Source organism: Oncorhynchus tshawytscha, linkage group LG14 (assembly GCF_018296145.1).
Source record: "Oncorhynchus tshawytscha isolate Ot180627B linkage group LG14, Otsh_v2.0, whole genome shotgun sequence".
Classification (NCBI taxonomy): domain Eukaryota; kingdom Metazoa; phylum Chordata; class Actinopteri; order Salmoniformes; family Salmonidae; genus Oncorhynchus; species Oncorhynchus tshawytscha.
Window position 1 is genome coordinate 42,198,234 of NC_056442.1, and position 20,056 is coordinate 42,218,289.

Here is a 20,056-nt window from a genome sequence, read left to right on the forward strand (position 1 = left end):
GGGAGAAACTCCCCAAATACAGGTGTGCCCAGCTTGTAGCGTCACACCCAAGAAGACTCAAGGCTGTAATCACTGCCAAAGATGCTTCAACATAGTTCTGAGTAAAGGGTACATGTGTAAATGTGTAAACTTGATACATAATTATTATTTTTTTACAAACATTTCTGAAAACATTTTTTTGCTTTGTTATTATGGGGTTTTGTGTGTAGATTGATGACAGGGAAAAACAATTGGATACATTTTAGAATAAGGCTGTAACATAACAAAATGTAGAAAACCTGAAGGGGTCTGAATACTTTCTGAATGCACTGTAATTCATCCAAGGCCTGACAGCCAAGTGTGTTAAGAAAAGCTCCAGTCTACACAACACTCTACGTAAGAGAGATTTGGGTGCTATGGAAATCTCATCAGACACTTGAAAATTGTAGGCCACACTCAAGTGACGCCAAAGCCAAATTCCATGTTGTGGAGTGTCTAAATGAAAGCATGTGAATAGATCCGCTTAACCTCAAACTCCCCAAACAATTTACCTTCGTTTTGATTGTTCTCAATGTGGACTAAATCTAAATCGTTTTCTGGAGGGACTTTGGCGGGCAGCCAGAGAGCAGTATTGCCGCTGGCAGCGGCATGATCTGCAGGGAGAGAAATCAAAACTGTTAAGGGTTTATTTGGCTGACCAAGTTCAGGTCAGGCCGCAGTGAAAACAAAATGGAGGCCCTAAGGACCACAGACAGTCAAGTAGGTTACCGTGGCTGGCTATGAGCGTTTAAGCTTTCCAATTTTATTTTTGAATGTGTCCTCCTCCCTCAAACAAGTTTTGCAACAAAATACTGTAGTAGACTCCTGGGACAAGTGCCAGTGATCTTTTTACCTCATTGGGCGCAAAAACATCTAGAGATTTGGTCCAATACTCTCTTGGCAATGTAACTGTTTTTCTGTGCATTGCTCATGTTTGACTATTCTGTTGAAAATGTGTGTCTGGCTAATGCTAAACTGTTGATTGATCGTCTTTCAGATGGGACGTTAACTTCTTGAGTGTAGGGGGCAGGATTTTTGTTTTTGGCTAAACAAAGTACCCATTTGAAACTGCCTATTTCTCAGGCCCAGAAACTAGAATATGCATATAATTGTCAGATTAGGATAGAAAACACTCTAAAGTTTCCAAAACTGTCAAAATATTGTCTGTGAGTATAACAGAACTGATATTGCAGGCGAAAACCTGAGGAAAATCCAACAAGGAAGTGCTGTTTTTCCTGAAAGCTCTCTGTTCCATTGGATGCCTTGCCTCCATTTAAAGGGATATCAACCAGATTAATTTTCCTATGGCTTCCTCAAGATGTCAGTCTTTAGACATAGTTTCAGGCTTTTATTTTGAAAAATGAGCACGAAAGATAACATCGCGGATAGCTGGGTGGATGAGTGGATAGCTGGGTGTTCGCAGAGTTTTGCTTGCGCAACAGAATGGGGCAGCAATTGTCTCTCCCTCCCCTATTGAAAAAGCAACAGACCCGGTTGATATATTATCGATTATATATTTTAAAAACAACCTGACGATTGATTGTAAAAAACGTTTGACATGTTACTGTGGACATTACGGATACTATTTGGAATTTTCGTTTGCGATGTCGTGACCGCTCGAGCCTGTGGATTTCTGAACATAACGCGCCAAACAAATGGAGGTATTTTGGATATAAAAATAATCTTTATGGAACAAAAGGAACATTAATTGTGTAACTGGGAGTCTCGTGAGTGCAAACATCCGAAGATCATCAAAGGTAAGCGATTTAATCTATTGCTTTTCTGACTTTCGTGACCAATCTACTTGGCTGCTAGGTTTTTGTAATATTTTGTCTACTGAGAGAGATGTTCTTACATAAACACTTGTTATGCTTTCACCGAAAAGCTGTACTGAAATCTGACCCTCCAGGTGGATTAACAACAAGCTCAACTGTGTTTTGCTATATTGCACTTGTGATTTCATGAAAATTCAATATTTGTAATTTGGCGCACTGCAATTCAGAGGGTGTTGATGAAAATGATCCCGCTAACGGGATGGGTGCATCAAGAAGTTAAACGGGTGTCCTGACTCTCTGTGGTCACTAAAGATCCCATGGCACTTATCGTAAGAGTAGGGGTGTTAATCCCGGTGTCCTGGCTAAATTCCCAATCTGACCCTCATACCATCATGGCCACCGAATCATCCCCAGCTTCCAATTGACTCATTTCATCCCCCCTCCTCTCCGCTGTAACTCTTCCCCGGGCCGTTGCTGTAAATGAGAATGTGATCTCAGTCAATTTACCTGGTCAAATAAGGGTCAAATAAAAAATCAATAAAATTGTATTTTTGTTCTTAGTGGTATAGTATATAATTTAGTCACACACTCTTGCTGCTGGTGATTCTCTGATCCACCTCTATGCAGACGACACCATTCTGTACACTGGCCCTTCTTTGGAAACTGTGTTATCTAACCTCCAGATGAGCTTCAATGCCATACAATTCTCCTTCTGTGGCCTCCAACTGCTCTTAAATGCAAGTAAAACTAAATGCATGCTCTTCAACTGATTGCTGCCCACACCTGCCCGCCTGTCCAGCATCACTACTCTGGACGGTTCTGACTTAGAATATGTGGACAACTACAAATACCTAGGTGTCTGATTAGACTGTAAACTCTGCTTCCAGACTCACATTAAGCATCTCCAATCCAAAATTAAATCAAGAATCGGCTTCCTATTTCGCAACAAAGCATCCTTCTGTCACGCCCTGGTCTAAGTATTTTGTGTTTTTCTTCATGTATTGGTTCAGGCCAGGGTGTGGCATGGGGTTTTTGTATTGTGGTGTGTTTTGTCTTGGGGTTTTGGTGTGTATGTATTGGGATTGTAGCTAGTGGGGTTATCTAGCAAGGTCTATGGCTGTCTGGAGTGGTTCTCAATCAGAGGCAGGTGTTTATCGTTGTCTCTGATTGGGAACCATATTTAGGCAGCCATATTCTTTGAGTTTGTCGTGGGTGATTGTCCTTAGTGTCCTGATGTCCTTGTTCTGTGTTAGTTTACACAAGTATAGGCTGTTTCGGTTTTCGTTACGTTTATTGTTTTGTAGTGTTTGTGTTTAGTGTGTTTGTCATTAAACATGGATCGCAATCTACACGCTGCATTTTGGTCCGACTATCCTTCACACCTAGAGAACCGTAACACCTTCACTCATGCTGCCAAACATACCCTCGTAAAACTGACTATCCTACCGATCCTTGACTTTGGCGAAGTCATTTACAAAATAGCCTCCAACATTCTACTCAGCAAATTGGATGCAGTCTATCACAGTGCCATCCGTTTTGTCACCAAAGCCCAATATACTACTCACCACTGCGACCTGTATGCTCTCGTTGACTGGCCCTCGCTTCATATTCATTGCCAAACCCACTGGCTCCAGGTCATCTATAAGTCTATGCTAGGTAAAGCCCCGCCTTATCTCAGCTCACTAGTCACCATAGCAGCACCCACCCGTAGCACGCGCTCCAGCAGGTATATTTCACTGATCACCCCCAAAGCCAATTCTTCCTTTGACCACCTTTCCTTCCAGTTCTCTGCTGCCAATGACTGGAACGAACTGCAAAAATCACTGAAGCTGGAGACTCATATCTCCCTCGCTAACGTTAAGCACCAGCTGTCAGAGCAGCTCACAGATCACTGCACCTGTACATAGCCCATCTGTAATTAGCCCGTCCAACTACCTCATCCCCATACTGTTATTTATTTAATTTATTTTGCTCCTTTGCACCCCAGTATCTCTGATTGCACACTCATCTTCTGCACATCTACCACTCCAGTGTTTAATTGCTATTTTGTCATTATTTCTTCACTATGGCCTACTTATTGCCTTACCTCCCTTATCCTACCTCATTAAGCACACACTGTATATAGACTTTTTTCTATTTTATTATTGACTGTATGTTTGTTTATTCCATATGTAACTCTGTGTTGTTGTTTGTGTTGCACTGCTTTGCTTGATCTTGGCCAGGTCGCTGTTGTAAATGAGAACTTGTTCTCAACTAGCCTACCTGGTTAAATAAAGGTGAAAAAAATAAAAAACAAAAGTCTTGAAAAAAGTCTGCCTTGCTATCACTTCTCTTTTCATCAAGTACACCTCACAAACAGACCTTTATTATACATACCTAATGTTCCGTTATCTGATGCTGATTTGGATATATGTGTTCTGAAATTAAAGGGCAGACAAATTACAGGATTAAAGCCACAATCTGCTATTTCAACAACCTGATTGATCCAAAGGGATACTGTGCACTTAAGACCGCAAGTCACAGGGATCTTCGCAGTAGACCTGACTACATTTTAAGTGGATATTGTTTTAATCCCCAGTCTAACAACAACACAATTTTATTACCAAGGGGCTGGGAACCATATTGTGGTCTACTGCTATAGATGTATTTAAAGAAAGTCCTGGTATGTCTTCAAGTGAGAGAGAATTCCCATATAATTCAATCATGTAAGTTGTTGTGGTTCAACATTTGTCTTTGCAGTTTATAGCTGTCTGAAACCATAAATGACATAGAGATTGCTCTTAAGTGCTGCTTGTGTAGCTTTTGAAGTGGGACATCAATTAGAGAAGCCTAAGGTGTTGACTGAGATCTGTAGAGTACATGGATGTGCTCGAGTCCACTTACTCAAATTAGCACAGAGCCCTGTGCCTCCTGTTTTCTTGGCAACCAACATAACAGGGCCTCCTTTTCATCTGATCACATAAAATTGGTTTGACTAGTGACACCGAAATGAAAATGAAATTTTCCAGTGTGTAATTGATTTGGATTGTAATGTTCCTTCCTTTCTAATCCTTTGCTTTAGAGAGCATTGTATAAATAGACAGATGTTTGGGGGGCTTACAGTGTGAAATCTACATAGAGGCAGGAAGCTTGGTAAAGATTTGCGACTTAAAGTATTATCCCTTGGGTGGATAGAGCACCTTTGGAGACATTTAACTCTACTGACTAAAGGCTGAACTCAGGGCTGGTCCACTCCCATGTGCTTTTTATTATGGATACACTACCCTGCACGCACACTCTGTCAATAGAAACCGATCTGAGCAAGGTATGACATGAACTCACCTTCTTTTCTTCTTGTCGGTGTTGTTCTGCATCTGGGAGATCTCCTGAAAGCAAAAGACAACCGTATCAATCTTTGATTCTACATGCTTATACTGTATGTGCTCCCTGTCACGACAGTCCCTGGTTCGTATCCAGGCTGTATCACATCTGGCTGTGATTGAGTTTCCCATAGGGCGTCGCACAATTGGGCCAGTGTCCTCCAGGTTTGTCAGGGGTAGGCCGTCATTGTAAATAAGAGTTTGTTCTTAACTGACTTGCCTAGTTAAATAAATGTTCAATAAAAAGTGTAAACACGTGGAAGAGTTTGCCTGTTGTCAAGAAAATGTTTGCATAAACATGACAAAGTTATTGGTTGTGATGTCCACGTATCTTAGCAGAACAGAATGGATTGGCGGCTGATGGTTATGACTTTAGGACCAGCTGTCAATGGATTGTTTTCATCTTCATAATTTAATAATGAGCTTTATTGTTTGGGTCTAATGTAATCCTCTGGCAGACCACACATCTCAACTCCTGCAAGAACAGGTACCCCACAAGATCTAGCTCTGGTTTTTGTCCAGATGGCTAACTTATACCCATGACATGGCATTATATAAATTATACACTATATAGTTGACAATATCCTGCCATGAATGTGCTAATCAGTGAGTATGTTGGGGGCACAGAAAAGAGGAGCTACAGATTTTAGCATTTGGTATGTTTAAGGTCAAAATCTTAATTCTGGGAAATGGACTTCCCCATTAAAACTCAATCTAAGCGTACAAAGTGTGTGTGAATTTTTGTGTGTATATGTGTGTGTATATGGGTGCATTCATTTGCATAGGTATATTCATCCATTTGTGCACACGTGTGCATATTGCATATGTGTGTGTGTAATCACCATGGAGATGGATCGTCCCGAGCCACGCAACTTTTCATTCAGCAGCACGGCGAGGCTACAGGAGCGGCTGGAGGAACGGCTGGGGGAACGGCTGGGGATGGTGTAGACCTGGGCATCACTGGAGTCCTGCACAGCCTCATACAGACTGCCCATAGAACCCTCCTGGACACACACACAATCACAGACACAATCAGGAGACACACTGTAGACTGCTGCGCTAATCTAGCAACAAAGACCTGTTTGAGATTTCTTGCGTCTTGGGGGAAGGTTGATAAGATTTGATCAGATATCTCTATAGATTACCATCTCTTGATTGAATTCTTTTTACACTGAACAAAAATATAAACGCAACATGTAAACTGTTGTTGGTCCCATGTTTCATGAGCTGAAATAAAAGATCCCAGAAATGTTCCATCTGCACAAAAAGCTTGTTTTTCTCAAATTTGGTGAACAAATTTGTTTGCATCCCTGTTAGTAAGCATTTCTCCTTTGCCAAGATACTGTAATCCATCCACCTGACAGGTGTGGCATATCAAGAAGCTGATTAAACAGCATGATCCTTACACAGGATTGTGCTAGGGACAATAAAAGGCCACTCTAAAATGTGCAGTTTTGTCACCCAACACAATGCCACATCGCAGACCACGTCTAACCACGCCAGCCCAGGACCTCCACATCCGGGATAGTCTGAGACCAGCCACCTGGACAGCTGATAAAACTGTGGGTTTGCACAAACTGTCTGAAACCATCTTACGGAAGCTCATCTGCATGCTCGTCGTCCTCACCAGGGTCTTCACCTGACTGCAATTCAGAGTCGTAACCGACTTCAGTGGGCAAATGTTTACCTTTGATGGCCACTGGCATCAACAATCAATCAAGTCTATGCGAAGGAGATGTGTCGCCCTGGGTAACGGATGTGAAATAGCTAGCTAGTTAGCGGTGGTGCGCGCTAAATAGTGTTTCAATCGGTGACGTCACTTGCTCTGAGACCTTGAAGTAGTGGTTCCCCTTGCTCTGCAAGGGCCGCGGCTTTTGTGGAGCGATGGGTAACGATGCTTCGTGGGTGTTAGTTGTTGATGTGTGCAGAGGGTCCCTGGTCCGCGCCCGGGTATGGGCGAGGGGACGGTCTAAAGTTATACTGTTACACCTGCATGAGGCAAATGGTGGTAACACCAGATACTGACTGGTTTTCTCATCCACGCCCCTACTTTCTTTTTAAGGTATCTGTGACCAACAGCTTTATATCTGTTTTCCCAGTAATGTGAAATCCAGAGATTACGGTCTAATAAATTTATTTCAATTGACTGATTTCCTTATATGAACTGTAACTCAGTAAAAATCGATGAAATTGCTTCATGTTGCGTTTATATTTTAGTTCAATGTAAAAAGACAATCTGAGGCCTCCCGGGTGGCGCAGTGGTTAAGGGCGCTGTACTGCAGAAAAAGGGGTAATATAAAAAAATTTAAAAGACAATCTGTCTTGATCCATTACATCTGGGCCACTATTATGTATTGTGAACTATTCCATAGTAGATCCTGATACACATGATGGTGAATAACAACAAAGCTGCAATCATGCTTCAGTTCAATTATAACTGTGTTCAACATCCCTAACATCTGGCCAAGGAGAGGACTTGGTAGGCTACAGCAACATACAGTTGTGCTTGTGATTTATTTACTTTCTATGAAAACTCCCAACATCCCAAAAACAACCCATCAAAGCTACACTCTAGTGTAATTACAGTAATAGCATCACTTAGTTGCTTCTATACACAAACACAGAAATGTACAGTACAAGACACAATTGTACTCCTTCCAAAGACTACAACAGCCATTTTAAAAGGAGATTTTATAGCACCATACAATTGAAGTAAACACTGAAGTAAAGCCCCACAGAAATCCTAGTCCGTTTGTGTCCTGCTGGGCTCAAATCCACCACCAAATCAAGCCATGCCTCTCCAGTGGTGTAGCGCAAAGTCCAAGGGGCAGAGAGAAAAACGAATTTCCTGTCATAAAAAATGAACAATCATGTCTTATGATTTGTTCATGTACTTTTTGGGGTGGCAGTTGTGCTCCGCCAGTGTGCTATGCCAGTGTGCTTCTCACTGCGCTGAATTTTTCACTATGAGTCAATGTTTTTTTTTTAAGCATTTCGGCTGAGTTCTATAACTGATTCAAATATTTTTTGCCAGATCCTAATTGGTATGTCAAATTTTATGTTCCTTTTGATGGCATAGAATGCCCTTCTTGCCTTATCTCTCAGATCGTTCACAGCTTTGTGGAAGTTACCTGTGGCAACTGATGTTTAGGCCAAAGTATGTATAGTTTTTTGTGTGCTCTAGGGCAACGGTGTCTAGATGGAATTTGTATTTGTGGTCCTGGCAACTGGACATTTTTTTGAAGAGGGTGGGGCTCAAGCTGCATCCCTGTCTCACTCCACAGCCCTGTGGGAAGAAATGTGTGTTTTTTAAAACAATTTTAACCTTGTTGTTTGTATGCATGGATTTATAATGTCGTATGTTTTTCCCCCAACACAACTTTCCATCAATTTCTATTGCTGACCCTCATGCCAAATTGAGTCCAATGTTTTTTTTAATCAACAAAGCATGAGAAGACTTTGCCTTTGTTGTGGTTTGCTTGTTTGTCAATTAGAGTGTACAGGGTGAATGCGTGGTCTGTCGTACGATAATTTGGTAAAAAGCCAATTTGACATTTGCTCTGTACATTGTTTTCACGGAGGAAATGTATGAGTCTGCTGTTAATGATAATGCAGAGGATTTTCCCAAGGTTGCTGTTTTACGCATATCCCACGGTAGTTATTGGGGTCAAATTTGTATCCACAAATTTTGTGGATTTGGGTGATCAGTCCTTGGTTCCAAATATTGGGGAAGATGCCAGAGCTAAGGATGATGTTAATCCAGTGGGGTCTGGTAGTCTTTAATAGTTGATTCTAAGATTTTTATTTGATCATGTATATGTTTTTGCTGTTTGTACTTTGTTATAGAGCCAAAAAGATAGAAGTGGTTTACCCATACATCTCCATTTTGGATAGATAATTATTCGTGTTGTTGTTTGTTTAGTGTTTTCCAATTTTCCCAGAAGTGGTTAGAGTCTTTGGATTCTTCTATTACATTGAGCTGATTTCTGACATGCTGTTCCTTATTTTTCCATAGTGTATTTCTGTATTGTTTTAGTGATTCACCATAGTGAAGGCATAGACTCAGGTTTTCCGGGTCTCTATGTTCTTGGTTGGACAAGTTTCTCAATTTCTTTCTTAGATTTTTGCATTCTTCATCAAACTATTTGTCATTGTTGTTAATTTTCTTCGGTTTTCTAATTTGAGATGTTTAGATTTGATAGGGAAGCTGAGTGGTCAAATATACTGTTAATATTATCTACTGCCAAGTGTCTGGTCTTTGGCATCATTAAACTGAAGACTTATTTTTATCAAATAAATTCTCTGTAATTATTATCACGTGATTAAACTAACTTAATCAGGTAGATGTAATTAACTAGGAAGTCGGGGCACGAAGGAAAATATTCAGATTGCAAAGTTATAATTTTCCTAATATAACTTTCTGATATTTTAATATCTGATCAATTAGTCTTCTAATTAATGAATTATTCTTTACCACATGTTAGTCTCATTCCAAACGTCGTACATTGTTGGTTATCTGCACAAACCCAGTCTTCACTATGAGTCATCCATACATCAATTGTCTCAATCATTTATTTATTAACTAAACAAATCATCTCAGAAATGCACACAAACAATCAAGTAGATATGGTTACAAGGAAATGATAGGGGAATGTGCCCTAGTGGGCTAAACCGGCATGGCGGCTTGGTAGACAAAGGGACTGAGGAGGGCACGAAAGATAAAAGACACTACAAAGTTGATCATTATAACAATTGAAATGCTAATCCTTTGCACATGAACGCTCACTCATTTGGGAATAATTGCAATCAATATATATATTTACGCTCAGTGTGTCGTCGTGATCTCTGTTGGAACGTTTGTTTCTGTTGGAGAGTTTGTCCGCCCTCTCTCTCTCTCGGCTGTGGTTAGAATGGATAGTTCAGAGTAACATTCAGCAATGTTGTTATAGAATAGATGTTCCGACGGCTGTCTGTCCTCGTGTTCAAGGGTACATAATTTCTAGCTGCAGACTAGTAATTAGTATCAAAGATGTGTTCTTATTCTGTCGGTATCGATAGTCTCAGAGTTTAACCATGTGGCATGGTTAAGAATTCAGAAATCGTCTGAAACCTTAGCCCTCGTGTTTATCGGGGTAAGCTGGTCTGGGCTCAAACCTTTGCCCTCTCATAATTGAGGTAAGCTTGGTCTGAAGATAAATTCCCAAGGTGGGGGTTATATTCGGAAGAGCAGAAAGGGGCTGTCGCATGATGCCAGATCAATGTCTGTGCTCATGGGGCGGGCCAATGATTTAGTTAAACTCCAAAGGGAATTGGAGTTTCCTTCAATAAACAGTTAAAAATCACATGACATATTTTCACAAATAGTTTCATCTGGCCTCATTCGTTTTATACAACAATTAGATGCAAGACTCATAACTGAGACTCTTGTATTAACAGGGTTATGGTAATGTGGCTGTATTGTCTCTCATGAGTTTCACAAAAATTAAACAAAATGGACAGGTCTTCCCCGAAATGGATTCATCCCCGACCGTGTACACCTTCTCCAAAGCAAGTACATTGTTCAGTCCTCAAGTTCAATGCTGGAGAAGAGGTTCCTTTGTTCTATCTATGAAAACTCACTCTCTCTATACTGTCTGGCCATGAGGAAGAATCTCCTCCAGGAATTTACGACCTGAGATAACAGCAGCCTGGGTTTAGGAGAGAGAGAGAGGGGGAAGGCACACTATACCCAAAGAGGGCCACGTCATGACACAAGTTTACACCTTCACTATTACAGTGGAACGTTTTGTCCGGGAAGTTGTCTAAAAGGGAAGTTGTCTAAATTGTATTTGTTGTTGCCTAATTGTTTTTTGGTAGGTTTCCAAACTACATTCCTTCCATCTATAGCATTTATTAATATTACTCAGTTCCTTTGGCTTCGATGCCTCATGATTGAGTATTGCTCTGTTCATGTAGACTGTGATTTTGCTGTGGTCTGATAGGTGTGTCAGTGGGCTGACTGTGAACGCTCTGAGAGACTCTGAGTTGAGGTCAGTGATAAAGTAGTCTACAGTACTACTGCCAAGAGATGAGCTATAGGTGTACCTACCATAGGAGTCCACTCGAAGTCTACCATTGACTATGTACATACCCAGTGTGTGACAGAGCTGCAGGAGTTGTGCCCCGTTTTTGTTGGTTATGTTGTCTTAGTTGTGCCTAGGGGTCATATGGGGGAGGGAATGCTGTCACCTCCAGGTAGGGGTTTGTCCCCCTGTGTGCTGAGGGTGTCAGGTTCTTGTCCGGTTCTGGCATTTAGGTCGCCATAGACTAGTACATGTCCCTGGGCCTGGAAATGATTGATTTCCCCCTCCAGGATGGAGAAGCTGTCTTCATTAACTTATGGGAGTTCTAGTGGGGGGATATACAGTAGGTAGCACACAAGATTACATTTTTCTTTGTTAAAATCATTTCCTTTTGAATTTCTAGCCAAATGTAAAATGTTCCTGTTTTGAAAAATTTAATGGAGTGAGTTAGGTCTGCTCTATACCAAATTAGCATACCACCTGAGTCCCTTTCCTGTTTCACACCTGGTAGTTTGGTTGATGGGAAAACCAGCTCTCTGTAACCTAGAGGGCAACCAGTGGGTCCGTCTCCTTTAAACCATATTTCTTGTAGGATGACAATGTCTGTATTTCCGATTTCTTTGATGAAGTCCAGGTTCCTGCTCTTTAGGCCAAAGGCAGATGATATTCCTGGATGAGATAGTGAAGGCTTTGTGTTCCATAAAGTGTCCAGTTTGGTTGGTCATGTGGTTTAATCCTCAGGCTAGTAAGTGTGAGCAGAGCCTGCTGAGCATCTGGTACATGCCATTGGCTTGGGCTAGTGTAAGAGTGGGGGTTGGGCCTGTTTGCCTGCTCACGGCCTGGGCGTATGTGTGACTTCCATGTCGAGGCCCTCTTTGCGGGAGTGGGGTGCATGTGTTGGGCAGGAAGGGCATAGGTCTGATCTGAGGGGGCCTAAATGGGGTGTGGGCATGGTTGACTTGGGGGGTGGTGTTGATTGGTTGGGATGGGGGTGTATGTGGCTGGTGGTGTTGTGGTCTGGATGTAGGTCCTCTCGGCGTGTGTCCTGTAAGTGTAGGTCCGGGGGGTCCCCCGCAGGTCCCGCAGGTCCCGCAGGTCTGGGAGAGTGTCTCGCTGGTCTGGGTGGGTGTCTATTCATCTGTTGCTCCTGTGTGAAGTGTTGGGGCTGTGTTTGAGAGTGATGTCCTTTGGAGTCCGGGCGAAGGTAGGCACTGCTGCCTTGTATAGGTGGACATGGTCATAAAGGCTGTTCAAGTCCAGGGTGGCGTGGTGGTGGGCCAGGTAAACATGGTTTTGAAGCACAGTCGGGGGAAATACTTGCGTTTACCCGCTGTATGGTAGCAGGGTGGAAGTCTTTTCGTGGTAGCAGGGTGGAGATAACCACTTGTGCGTTGGGGAAAGTAGAAGAAGCTTTTTCAATCATTCCCTTGAGCGCTGTGGCCACCCTTTCCTGCTGTGTTCTCTGGTTATTTGTGCCGGTGTGTATTATTATGTGGCTGGGTAACCCTATTTGGTCCTCAGACAGAAGGTCTAGGCCGCTGGGTGTTCGGACACCAGAGTTTAGACACTGTATTTGGGAAAAAGTTTATTTTCTTCTATATATTTCCCATTTGAGTCCATAAGGATTACACTCTGTGTCTTGTGTATGTCCTCAGTGGGTGTGTGGGGAATGTCAGGAGGGATATCAGAGTGGCTGAAAGGGGGGTTGCTCAGAGGGGGTGAGATCCCCTGGACTGTTGTTTGGGTCTGTGCTGACTGGAGTGTAATCACCTGCTGTTCCAGCTCCACCTGCCTTACCTCCAGCTGGGTAAATGTATCCTTCATTTCAATGAGGGGGTAGTACTCTGTGCTGGGAGGTTGACTTTCCGCTTGGGGTTGCTCGTCTGTGGGGTTATATAATGAAGAGGTCTGGTCTGACCCACTAGGGGTGGGGTTATCTTTCTCAAGGGAGAGCTTCTCCTGCTGGCCTAATTCTTTGATTAGGTGAAGTCCAGCTGAAACTGTTTGGGTTTGCCTTGTACCAATAATGTTCCAGACTTATAGAAATGTATATTAGCTGACTCAGAGTCCTCGTTGTCTAGTATCCTGAGTTTCCACCCCTCGTTAACACCCCCCCCCCTCTTAACAGAGGGTAGTGTGCTAATATAGCACTGTGCCATGCCAGGGGATGGTTTGTGTGGAAGATGAGATTGCTGATGTTCCCATTTTTATAATAGTCAGCAAAAAGTGTCTCTTGATTTTCCATAAGGAGCTTCATCTTGTGATCTTTTCATGCCTTATCATTCTTTACATACACTGTATTTTAATTGAATTACCTCTGAACAGCAGGAGGCAACTTCTAAGGCCTCTCCATTTGGTTGGAGTAGACCGTGCGACTCTCCTGCCATTGTTGGGCTAAAGGGCTTTGACACCTCTCACTTGACACGTCATTGCTAATTGAAGTTGTATCAAGGTTGGCAGCATTCATTTAGCATTCAGTCCTTATAAAGTAATGTAATGTATTTTTTTTCTTGGCTTTTGGAAATCAATATAGCTTCAGACTAAACATGAGTTCAGTTGCAGGTTGGATGGTGTCTGCTGTTTTCCAGAGCATTTGCTGCATAGCGTTGGAATAATAATCTTTGGTAGTTGTAAGCCTTCCAGGTGATACTGTAATTCCTTCCAAAATCAAAAAAATCCAAGTTTGTCTAACTCTAAATCTATCTTTTTTGAAGAACATGCTGAAAAAAGCAGGAGCTCATGACTCTCTCTCTCTCTCTTCCCCTATCTCTATCTCTCTCTCTCTTCCCCTATCTCTATCTCTCTCTCTCTTCCCCTATCTCTATCTCTCTCTCTCTTCCCCTATCTCTATCTCTCTCTCTCTTCCCCTATCTCTATCTCTCTCTCTCTTCCCCTATCTCTATCTCTCTATCTCTTCCCCTATCTCTATCTCTCGCTCTATCTTTCCTTTTCTTTTTATTCTTTCTGCAGGATTAAAGAAGTAGTCCACACAGCTTAAGTTAAGTGCATTTGATGTCTTTTCTGCACCGCTTTCATCTCTTTCCCCTTCTCTTAACCAGAAATGGGCAGAACAGCGTTACAAAAACATGAGTCCATACAGTAGCCTACATAGCGTGCTCTTCCACAGTTGGCCTGGGGATTTGGACTTCCCAATATAGAAAACCAGCGGGGTGCATGTTAATGTTATGGACCCTGTTGTGATTCAATACATAGGATGAGAGACCTAGACAGGAGAACCTGTAATATGTACTCTTACATTACTCTACCATATCCTCAGTTTACTCTCACCCCGGCCAAGCACTCGCTCTCCCAGACACCCACCACTCAACACAGCAGGGGGCCTTAACAACTAACAGCTTATTTACCCACAGTCATTTCCTCCTACCTTAATGTGTATATTTATATCACCTTAGGAAAGTATTCAGACCCCTTGACTTTTTTCCACATTTATTTTCAGCAATCTAAACACAATACCTCATAATGACACAGCGAAAAGAGGTTTTAAGAAAATAAAAAACTGAAATAACTTATTTTCAGACTCTTTGCTCTGAGACTTGAAATTGAGCTCAGGTACATCCTGTTTCCATTGATCATCCTTGAGATGTTTCTACAACTTGATTGGAGTCCACCTGTGGTACATTCAATTGATTGAACATGATTTGGAAAGGCACACACCTGTCTATATAAGGTCCCACAGTTGACAGTGCATGCCAGAGCAACAACGAAGCCATGAGGTCGAAGGAATTGTCCGTAGAGCTCCGAGACAGGATTGTGTCGAAGCACAGATCTGGGGAAGGGTACCAAAAAATGTCTGCAGCAGTGAAGGTCCCCAAGAACACAGTGGCCTCCATCATTCTTAAATGGAAGAAGTTTGGAACCACCAAGACTCTTCCTAAAGCTGGCCGCCTGGCCAAACTGAGCAATCAGGAGAGAAAGGCCTTGGTCATGGAGGTGACCAAGAACCCGATGGTCACTATGACAGAGCTCTAGAGTAAGTACAGAGAGATCCTTGATGAAAACCTGCTCCAGAGCGCTCAGGACCTCAGACTGGGGCATAGGTTCAGCTTCCAACAGGACAACGAAAGATCTGAATAGTTATGTAAATGTGATATTTCCAATTTTTTTAAATATAAAAAACGTTTTCTTTTGCTTTGTCATTATGGTCTATGTGTATAGATTGATGAGGGAGAAAAACAATTGAATCAATTTTAGAATAAGGCTGTAACGTAATTTTTTTTTTGAAAAAGTTAAGGGGTCTGAATATTTTCTGAATGCACTGCATATACAGCATTTGTAAAAGAGACCTTGGTCTCAATATGTCTTCCCTGTTAAAATAAAGGTTATGCTGATTCTAGTGGCTTTTGTTCATCACTGTAAGTTATGCAACTGGGTTTATCATAAAACCTGCTTAATAACAGTGTCTTAGGACTCAAAATAGAGATTAAAACCATAATGTGGAGCTGTATACCAGGCTGCTAAATGTCAGCATGTGATATAGTTGTTGGATCACAAAGGGTAAAAGGAACAAATAATTTAATAATTGCTTCATTCAAAAATGAATTTGTATTACATTTGGTTAATTTGGTTGAATGCCAAACATGCCATTCATGCCATTCATATCATAACGTATTGTTTCCATGCACTAATCAGTTTGAGTGCTGTTTCTGTAAACTGTAAATCAGTTTCTGCCTTTTCTGGGCAACTATAAAAGTGCATTGTAAGATCAGAGGGTTTCTGGGATAACATGTTCTCTTTTGTTCATAGAATGTGTGTGTTATGCTGACCCCTTTAAGATGTTTGAATGAAACAGTGAAGGTTGGCTCTCTAACACCCACAAATCCTCAAATGTGGAGCTCTAATGGAAAAGGAAATAATGGTTGGAACATAAATACATATCTAGATGTGACACATATTTGCCTGTTTGATTTAGATGACCAGCCACAGCCCACCCACTGGGCACACACTGGTTGAATCAACGTTGTTTCCACGTCATTTCAATGAAATTACGTTGAACCAACATGGAATAAATGTTGAATTAACGTCTGAGCCCAGCTGGCACTGACTTGTGCTGAGTGATGACATTTAAACATTTGCCTTATCTACAGTTATGCACAATAAGATGATTTTATGTGTAAAGTCTTCCTCTTTTCTCACTCTAAAACTGTAATTTTCTTTGTTTTTAATCTCTCGAAAACAAAGCAATCTACACACTGATCAAGCATACTTTTTTTCGGAGGAGAGTGGGGTTGAGTTGCCAGGTGAGTGGTACAGGTTCTCCATAACTCCCCCTCATTAGAGGGATTTAGATCATCCTGCCTGCCCAGATGCATACGGCCACGACAGGCCAGCATTGTCCCCGTCTGGTGACCCACATCCCAGCAGAAGGCCATGAGCCAGCATGACCCACTCAGGAGCATCCGGAGAGAGAGGAGACTAGGAGAGGCTACACTAGAATCACAGCTCAGGCATTGGAAATCCTCATTACGGTAAAACCTCCATGTTTTAATGCATTAAGTCAAGCTTTGAAGGACAGCAGAAACAGTTGAGAGTCGTTCAAAGGGCTAGATTGTTTTGCACGACAGAAAGTATAGTATTGCCTTTTTTAAAGATTATCACAAACAATAGCACTGACTTTGCTGATAACTTCTTTATTGAGGAAAAATGTACTTACTATGACTGTGATATGGGTTGTCTCACCTAGCTATCTTGAGATGAATGCACTAACTAAGTCGCTCTGGATAAGAGTGTCTGCTAAATTACTCAAATGTAAATGTAATTCATTGAAAGGTTATAATGTATCCCATATTCTAAAGTATGTCCCACACAACATTCAACTGTATCTAAACAGAAGGTGTGTAGTCAGTGGTGATGGTTCTCCGTGGATCATGTCAGTTCTCACACAGGTCTCCCTGGCAACAGTAGGCGTTGACACCTGAGACACACATCTCCTCGCAGGTACGAGTCACTGTGTCCGCTGTGAAGGAAAAGAAAGAAGTAGAAAATGTTTGAGCAATTTACAGATGATTATTGCGCTCAGTTGATTAATAATACATCAATAGTATTGATACAGATTGAAAGGACTGACTGAAAAAAGACAAGTGGAATATTTACCAGTCACCACAGTTCTGCAGAACATGCTCGATGGTGGACATTCTGTCACTTGCTTGCAGTCAGCATCATCCTCTTCACAGGTGTAACACCTGAGTGTGAGCACTGTGGAGAAATTCACATTTAGAGCAGAAGTGATGATAGGATTCTTAAAGTGTTTATCATCATTAGCTTATCAAAAAACAGTGGTGGAAAAAGTACCCAATTGTCATACTTGAGTAAAAGTAAAGATACCTTAATTTATTTATTTTACCTTTATTTAACCAGGCAAGTCAGTTAAGAACACATTCTTATTTTCAATGACGGCCTGGGAACAGTGGGTTAACTGCCTGTTCAGGGGCAGAACGACAGATTTGTACCTTGTCAGCTCGGGAGTTTGAACTCACAACCTTCCGGTTACTAGTCCAACGCTCTAACCACTAGGCTACCCTGCCGCCCCAATAGAAAATGACAAAAAATAAAAGTGAAAGACATCTAGTAAAATACTACTTGAGTAAAAGTCTAAAAGTATTTGGTTTTAAATATGTTTCAGTAGCAAAAGTACATTTAATTGCTAAAATATACTTAAGTAACAAAAGTAAAAGTAGAAATAATTTCAAAATCCTTATATTAACCAGACGGCACGATTTTGTTGTTGATTTAATTAAGGGATAGCCAGGGGCACACTTCAACACTCATACATCATGTACAAACAGAGCATTTGTGTTTAGTGAGTCTGCCAGTTAAGAGGCAGTAGATGACCAGGGATGTTCTCTTGATAAGTGTGTGAATTGGACCATTTTCCTGTCTTAAGCGTTCAAAATGTAACTGGTACTTTTGGGTGGCAGGGAAAATGTATGGAGTAAAAGTAAAAGTTTTCCAAAATATAAACAGTTAAGAAAAGTACAGATACCCCAAAAAACAAGTTAAGTAGTACTTAAGTATTTTTACTTAAGTACTTTACACCACTGCAAATAAATAAATTGACATTGAGAAAGTTAGTTGTCAGTCTATCAAGAGGAGTGTGAGCATTTTCACTCCTTACTAAGTTGTTGAAGATCCTTCACTGTTATAAGATCAAACTTTTCCCCTAACAAACATAGTTCAACAACATCATGCAACGTAGGCTACATATTAATCATTTTGCCCTGGACCTGAAATTGAGTTTTTTTAAAGCACACCTCAACCAAGAGTTGCATCTATCATATTTATAAACCAGTCTATATTTATTAAGTTTGCTCACCTTGAGTGTTACAGAGCAGCACCAGCAGCATGGTTGTCAGTAGCAGGGTCCTCATGTTGTCCAGTAGTGTGAAGGAGTAATGTACAGGTACAGCGTTTGTACTGATACACCTTGCAATGTACTGAGTACTCACCTAAACAGACTAGTTTATTTCATTGTGCACTTACATTAAATGCATTCCTTCCCCCTTCGTTTTCTAAGACAAATTCAAGCAATGCAGCGAGACAAGGAGGAGGAGCAACTTCAGTGGAGGGACTGGTGAAGTGTTTTTCAGTCCTCTCTATGTTCTAAGAATGCATTCTTGCCAGTGAATCTGGCATCACCATCTGGGCATACAAATCAGACAATAGAGTGTTGTCCCCATTGCTGGGAAATAACCAGGAAATAACCTGGTTAAATAACCTAACCAGTTGGACTGCATTCTTTCATTACAATCCAAACAACTAAATGAATAGAACTTCACAAGCATAGTCCTATTCATTATCTTAAAAATGCATTACTTTCAGAAGTTTTCATATTGGTAAGCAGGGACCAACTGGGACCAGAAATTAGGCATTTCTAACACACCGGCCCATTTTTCCTCCAGATGCCCCATTATTAGCCAAATAATTATACATATGTGCAAAAACACCAACTTAGACAGGCCCATTGTGCTACAGATCGATCAGCCCATCTGTCATTTACCAGAACTGCCCTATGGCCAGTCTGTGTCTGTAGGAATGTATGACACAGATGACATACAGCATTACAACCAATAGGCTACTAAGGAATACATCTGTTTTTCAAAGACTTCATGGAAATATCTCACATAAGGTTAAGGTTTGCATGGCCTTGCTAAGACTAGTAGCTGGTAGGGAGTAAAGTTACCTTTGATGAAACCTCTTGCAACCTTTCCATCTCACATTGCCTTATAGTTGCAGTTGGGTTAAGGCTGCTAGAACAACTGCTACATGTTTACCTATATTTAATTGGGGTGGCAGGTACCCTAGTGGTTGGAGCATTGCTGGATCGAATCCCCGAGCTGACAAGGTAAAAATATGTTGTTCTGCTCCTGAACAAGGCAGTTAACCCACTGTTCCCCCGGTAGGCTGTCATTGTAAATAAGAATTTGTTCTTAACTGACTTGCCTAGTTAAAGAAAGGTTAAATAAACATTTTAATGAAATTGAAGGGACCCAAAATGCCCTTTGAAACCAAATCACTTTACAGCACAGTAGAGTGGCAAGTGGTTTTAACAGTGCACCCTTCAGGTCAAATATAGTAATTTTGGCATTATGTTCAATAACGCCAGCTCTCTTGTCTACCAGTCAAGGTTACGTCCTCACCAGGGGAGAACTACTGCCCACTCTCATTGAAGCCATGTGAGTTCAAGGCCGATTTAAAAATCCCGGTACTGCAGGCATTGTTAGCAGAAAAGAGGACACCGCCATTATAGTGAATTGAAAAATGTGAATCTTCATGTACCTCCGCAATGGTTCGTTGGACAAAGTTTATGGGGAAATTAATAGCATTT

General features: G+C 41.4%; 1 protein-coding gene across 1 annotated transcript; it reads right to left on the minus strand.

Annotated features, from left to right (window-relative positions):
- Positions 1 to 16,695: 16,695 nt before the first annotated feature.
- ly6d (lymphocyte antigen 6 family member D) lies at positions 16,696 to 18,766 on the minus strand. The gene is made up of 3 exons (XM_024445455.2): positions 18,545 to 18,766; positions 17,326 to 17,427; positions 16,696 to 17,188 (listed from the first exon to the last, which is right to left on the minus strand). Exons 1-3 carry the CDS (start codon positions 18,597 to 18,599, stop codon positions 17,103 to 17,105), a joined length of 243 nt encoding a protein of 80 aa, XP_024301223.1. The 5' UTR covers positions 18,600 to 18,766; the 3' UTR covers positions 16,696 to 17,102.
- Between the last annotated feature and the right edge of the window lie 1,290 nt (positions 18,767 to 20,056).

Coding starts and splice junctions, on each gene's coding strand:
- ly6d (XM_024445455.2), bottom strand. CDS start 18,599: ATGAGGACCCTGCTACTGACAACCATGCTGCTGGTGCTGCTCTGTAAC. Junction 17,428..18,544: donor GCTGCTCTGTAACACTCAAG/GTGAGCAAACTT, acceptor ATTTCTCCACAG/TGCTCACACTCAGGTGTTAC. Junction 17,189..17,325: donor CTGCAGAACTGTGGTGACTG/GTAAATATTCCA, acceptor TTTCCTTCACAG/CGGACACAGTGACTCGTACC.